Consider the following 6,881-nt stretch of genomic DNA (forward strand, 5'->3'; position numbering starts at 1 on the left):
GAAAAATGTGTATTCGTGGGATATGGTGTGGACAAAAAGGGGTATCGATGTTACAATCCAAAGAAACGTCACATATACACTACGATGGATTGTAATTTTCTTGAAACTGAATACTTTTACCTCACCCAACACACTGGTCAGGGGGAGAAAGAAAGTAGTGACACAGTGAGTTGGCTGAGTTGGATACCATCATCAGAGGAAGTCACTCATAGTACACAAGCTGAGTCACATCCATCTACGGAACCTACAGTCAGTGTCACTGGACATGATCTTCTCAACCGGATGTCTAAGATGTCTGAGGTAAGTAGTACTTCGTAAACAAATATTCATACCGATGTTTCTGTTATCAATGATACTGGTAATACTAATGATGTTGGTAATCCTGAGTTTTTTGATAACCACGAAGAAACAATTGAACCAACCATGTGGTTACCAGAGGAACAAATTCCATTGGAAATTGAGGAAGTAACAGGAAGGTATGTCCTACCACCAAGAATCAACAGGGGTGTACCACCAAAGAGATATTCCCCTGAGAAAGAAAGTCGCCACTCCAGATACCCCATGGCAAACATTGCAAGTGGAAACTTGTCGGAAGAAGGAAAAAGTTTTAGGTCTGCTATTCTTTCTGAAGAAACCCCAACATCTATTAAGGAAGCATTGGAATCAAAGATTTGGAAAGAAGCAATGAAATCGGAGATGGATGCTCTAAAGAAAAATGAAACATGGGAAAAATGTGTCCTACCTCCAGGAAAAAAAACTGTGGGATGTCGCTGGGTGTTCAATACTAAGTATAAGCCGGATGGAACGATTGAACGGTATAAAGCCCGATTGGTGGCTAAGGGGTATACTCAGACTTACGGGATTGATTATTCCGAAACCTTCTCTCCTGTTGCCAAAATAGACACAATTAGAGTTCTTTTCTCAATAGCAGTAAATGAAAGTTGGCCTCTCCATCAACTTGACGTAAAAAATGCCTTCTTGCATGGAGAGCTTCTAGAAGAGGTGTATATGGAAGCTCCTCCTGGATTTGAAGATGACTTTAAAGATGGTGAAGTTTGTCGTCTTAAGAAGTCTATCTATGGGTTGAAACAATCCCCTAGAGCGTGGTTTGGGAGGTTTACTATGGCAATGAAGAAATATGGCTTCAAACAAAGTAATTCTGATCATACCTTGTTCCTTAAACGACGAGGTAAGCTAGTAACATGTCTTAGTATTTATGTTGATGACATGATTATTACGGGAAATGACGAAGAGGAGATGAAGAAATTAAAAGAAAATTTATTCGCCGAATTTGAGATGAAAGACTTGGGCAGACTTAAGTACTTCTTAGGTATCGAAGTTCTTAGGTCGAAACAAGGAATTTTCATTTGCCAAAAAAGGTACATTCTTGACTTGCTGGCAGAAATAGGAATGATCGACTGTAAACCTGTGGATACCCCGATGCCAGCAAATCTAAAACTTTATATGGAAGAAGGAGCAGTGCTAGCAGATAAAGAGAGATACCAACGGTTAGTGGGAAAGCTAATATACCTTTCTCACACCCGGCCTGACATTGCATACGCTGTAGGGGTGGTCAGTAAATTCATGCATAAACCACAAGCTTCCCACATGGAGGCAGTCTGGAGGATTATTAAATATCTTAAGGGAACAGTTGGTCATGGTGTTTTGTTTAAATCACATGGGCATCTGAAGGTTCAGGCATACACGGATGCAGATTGGGCAGGAGACAAAGGAGATCGAAGGTCAACCTCTGGTTACTTTACACTGGTTGGAGGGAATCTTGTCACATGGAGGAGTAAAAAACAAAAGGTTGTTGCTCTATCCAGTGCTGAGGCGGAGTTCAGAGGGGTCGCACGAGGTCTAGCTGAGGTACTTTGGATACGAAAGCTCTTAACTGAGATTGGTTTTTCACAAAATAAAGCCACTAAAATTATGTGTGACAATAAAGCGGCTATACAAATCTCTGAAAACCCAGTGCAACATGACAGGACTAAACATGTGGAAGTTGACAGATATTTCATTAAGGAAAAGCTGGAGGCAAAGATCATAGAACTGCCTTTTGTCCAATCTGAAGATCAGTTAGCTGATATTTTAACAAAAGCCACAAGCGGAAGAATCTTTGAAAACAGTTTGAACAAGTTGAATATTGGTGATCCCACCATCCAACTTGAGGGGGAGTGTTAGAAAAGGAAACAAATATTTTAGAGCTAATTGTGGTTCAATTAGCATCATCTCCTTATTTATCAAGGGACAGCCTCACTTTTAGCATATAATCTCTCAAGTCCAGCTATTAGAATAGTTGTCTTTCCTTTTCATAATTCCGTGTATAGCCTATAAAGAAAAGGTTTGTGATCTCTGTAAATTATGCAGAAGTATATAAATTAAATAAAAAACTTTTTCTCTCTGGTTATCTTTTTATCATATAAAAAATGGAGCATAAAGCTCTGATACCATGATAGAAATGGACATGAAGAAGATTGTATATTATAAATAGAGAATGTTTATACAGAATCAACTTGCAGAACTAACAGAGTTTGTTACATCTCAGTGAATTGATTCACCTCTCCTCTACTAGTAAATACTGACTATATATTGCTCTAACAATCCCAACTATCTTTGATGATAAGGCTTGCTGAGCTGTCACTATTTACTAAACAGTATGAGTAGCTGAGATAACACCTTTATTAGTAACATTGTCCAATGCCTGCTAGCTCATCAATGTTGGGGGTTTGTGTTGACAGGCATTCAGATCATAGATACAAACATTTTTTTGAACTGGTTAGAGTAGGTGTTCCAACAAATTTCTCAATCTCGCAGAACAGAGGTTTTGACTTTGAGTTGGGCAATTTGAAAAGTTAGAAACGATTTAGTTTGGAAGCAAAAGCATACGCAAATTAACTGTATTGTAGCACCAGCAATGAAATACCTTGGAAGCTGGAGAAATGCCCAAGTTTGTTCAGTAATAGCTAGATTTCCTTGTCTTAACCAAGGGGATGGAGCTGGAGAAGTGCCGCAGGAGAAGACACTCAAGGTCACAGTGAATGTTGCAACATTCTCTGAGAATAATACTTTTGGTATTGGTATGGTAGCTCAGAATAATGAAGGTGGTTTGGTTTCGGCTAGGTCTGATTGTTTTCATAATGCAGCAAGCCGAGAAATGGCCGAGGCTGTGACAATGAAGGAAGCTCTCTCTTTGATAAAAAGGGAGAAATAGAATATGGTAACAATTGAGTCTGATTGTTTAGCAGTTGTTCAAGAAATCAGAAGCAAGGCCCCTATGATCTCCCCTTTAGGGATAATTATTCAGGATTGCCCAACAATAATCCGAGATTTAAACACAATTCAATTGTTATTTATTAAAGGGTTTGCTAATAGGGCTATCCATCTCTTAGCTAGGGAGTCTTATTCATTTACAGAATGATTTATTAGGAGAGATGTTCCTGCTAATTTTAATTCTATTTTGTCAGCTGATTTAGTTGGGTAATAAAATCACATATTTTTGTGTAAAAAATAGTCTAGAAAACTTTAGAACCTCCTTACAAAATACTCCCCTCTCTATAGTCTCCTGTAGAGATTGGTATTATAATCTCAGATTACTATTAAAGTAAAAAATAAAACTAAATAGTAAATTATATAATTAAAATGTATTAAAGAAATTGGCCCTTAATAGGTTATTATCTATATTTTGGTTGAAAATAATTACAATGACATAATTAATAATATCTCATTCGAATTATAAATACTATTAAAAATTAATATAAAAATAATACTCTATTAAAATTAAAAGTTACAACTTCCTATTCAAGATAAATATAATTTAAGAGAATAAAATAAAATTAGAGGTATCCTAATTAACATAAAATGATATTTAAATGAAGAGCACCTTTTTAGATGAAATATATTAATATAGTGAGATATAGCTTAAACTCAAAAAATAATTTGTTCGTATAAGATGGTATATACTAAATTAAGGTATTCACCACTTAATACTATCTTAAGATAAAATGATAACATAACAATATTAAGATATCTTTACTAAAAATTTGGGGGATGGTGCCGAAGAAGGCTGGTGGCACATGTGAATACAAATATCAATATTTATATTATTTAATATCCTTATTTTATTAGTTAGTAATTTAAAATTAATATAGATATAATTATTTAATTTTAATCAAAAGAGTATTTTATATCTAATAATTGTAATATAAATTTTTAGCAATTAATCTGATTTTAAAATGAGATCAATTACCTGATTTGTGAAGAATTAATAGGGGACTATAGAACTATGATTTTTCTTGTATTAATTATGTATAAGAAGTCAAGTAATATCCAAAAGAAAAAAAAAGATCTAATATTTAATGGAGATTTCTTTGTAAAAAATTAGATATTATTTTCTTTATATAATTAAAGCATCTAAGATTGAGAGCTTAAATGACTACACAGATTTTTATACTTTAAGTTCTTGATTTTAAATTTTAGATTTTATGGTTAGCTCGCCAAATGAATAAAGAAATTTGATAATATAAGATAATCTTTTTTTTTGAATTTTTGATATTCCCGGGCCCAAATGAAAATATGTAGACATCAAGTAATATAAATAATATGCTAAGGGCATAGTTCTTTTGCACATAATATTTCTGCAATATCTTCATATATATACTATAGCTAATTATTATTCACAGATATAATATGGGTCGCAGAGGAAAGGTTGTTTTTGCAAGAATTGCTGATGAGAAAAAGAGAAAAGAAAGCTTGAGAAAAAGAAAGGCAGGGCTATTGAAGAAGATGAGCGAGCTTACCATTTTATGCGGTATGGAGGCTGCAGTTGTGGTGTGTAACCGTGAGGATAATGAGCCAACCGTCTGGCCGTCAAAAGAAGAAGCAAAAGCTACAATAAACAAATTTCTCGATAGATCAGAAGTGGAAAGAAAATCACGTTCACACAATACCAAGAGCCTCTTTGCCCAGAAATGTAAGAGATTGAAGAACAAAGCTGAAGGCCTTAAAGAGAGGAATGACAGAAGAATTTTACAAGCTCAGATAACATCAATCTATGATGGGAAAATAAGGATTGAGGATCTTGATGCAGAACAGCGGAAAAAGTTGAGTGATTTTGCTGACAAAAGGAAAGAGGAACTTCAGAAGCACGTTAAGAGGCTTAAACGGAAGGAGCAACAAGGCGCTAATCAGGCCCAGGCTGGTTCTTCATTCCTTCAGATGCCACGAGAAGCAGCAAGTGGGCGAAATGGAGATGGTCTGGCTGTTAGAAGAGAGTCTGCACCGGCCCGTTTCCAACTGACGAATGACAGAGGTATGACACAATTAGCCCCTTCTCATTCTTTACGTCCGCAAACACCTCATCAGTTTGGTATGACCCGTTATAAAGTAGTAGCACCCGTTATTGGTGATAGAAATTTTCCATCACCTGCAGAAGGGCATCGACTAGAGATGAATCTTGGAGCTATGAAACAAACAGCTACTATTCCCCTGGCGCTGCAAACACCTAATCCACATGTCATGGTGCCTAATTATTTAACAGGAGACAGACTTAACAGGAGTGGAGTGTATGGACAGACAAATATTGGTGGTGTGATGCAACACAATCTGTCTTCTTCTTCATTTATGCTACCAACTGCTCCGTTTGCTAACCCAATTCAAGTTCCAAATCCAGATCAGGCACCTCCTATGGTCTCAGAGTGGCCATCAGTATACCAACCCGCAACTGGCATAAACATAAATAATCTTACTGGTGGCGAAATTGTTTCATCACCTGCAGCGACGCCCCAAGGCCAATTGATGAATGATCAAGGTATGACAGAATTAGATCAAATTCCTCTTTCTTTATCTCAACCAACACCTGATTTGAATGTGATGTCACATGATACTTCAGCAGGAAACGGACTCAACATGACTGAGACATTTTATGGTGGTGTGATGCAACACAATCTACCATCTCCTTCATTTATGCGACCAGCTGCTCCAGTTGCTTACCCAATTCAAGCTCAGTATCCAGATCAGGCACCTCCCCTCGTCCCGCAATGGCCATCAGTACACCAACCTGCAAGTGGCCTTAACATAAATGATCTTGCTGATGGCTTGATTAATGGAAGCGGTCTGAATTCCACCAATGATGGGTTCAATAATGCAAGTACAAGAACATTGACGGGAGATGGCCATTTTAATGAAATAATTCAGCTTGCATCTCCTCCAAGTTTGCCTTTGGAACTCCCTCGCCGGTTAGGTCTGCCGACAGTTCCTCCGGTACAGCATGATGCAAGTGGTAGAGATATGCCTAGTAATGAGAATAGTGGGAATACAACTGGATCTAGAGAATCTGGAACTGCATTTCTGGACGAAAGTAGATTTGATGCTGAATATTGGAATGCTATTGAGTTTCCAGAACATGCAATCTCATGCCTTAATCTGAGCAATATTAGTAATGGTACCAATAATGAAATGTAAGAAGGAAGATCTTGATGCTGCATTGGCGGATAAGAGATACTGATGTAGAACCTAGACTCCATGTTCAAATGTCGCCTCCTAAATTTACTTTGTTGATGTTGGTCTTTGCGTATGTATTTAACTAGATAGATTATTGTTTAATTTTCATTTTTATTATATTCTAAGAACGACGACACAATGATTCATGTAACCTTCAACTTAAAAGCATATGAATGGAAACATTATTTTCTTTTGGAGTTTTATTATCAATGTCTAGCAAATAAGTGTTAAAATATAAACTTAATTTCAAAACCCATAGAAAACACGCAAGTTAATACAAAAAGTATGGGAGTCCACAATTTCAAAACACACCATCTACTAAAACTACAAGAAAAATGTTCATTTTTGATCGATAAAATTGGTCACTTAAGATCAATTTT

At 36.4% G+C, this 6,881-nt stretch overlaps 1 protein-coding gene across 1 annotated transcript; it reads left to right on the top strand.

The window, feature by feature from the left end:
- Window positions 1–4,625: 4,625 nt before the first annotated feature.
- LOC141684939 (uncharacterized) lies at window positions 4,626–6,462 on the top strand. Its single transcript, XM_074490072.1, has 2 exons — window positions 4,626–5,809; window positions 5,894–6,462. Exons 1-2 carry the CDS (start codon window positions 4,690–4,692, stop codon window positions 6,460–6,462), a joined length of 1,689 nt encoding a protein of 562 aa, XP_074346173.1. The 5' UTR covers window positions 4,626–4,689.
- Window positions 6,463–6,881: the final 419 nt, after the last annotated feature.

The sequence above is a fragment of the Apium graveolens genome, chromosome 9 (genome assembly GCF_009905375.1).
Source record: "Apium graveolens cultivar Ventura chromosome 9, ASM990537v1, whole genome shotgun sequence".
NCBI lineage: Eukaryota > Viridiplantae > Streptophyta > Magnoliopsida > Apiales > Apiaceae > Apium > Apium graveolens.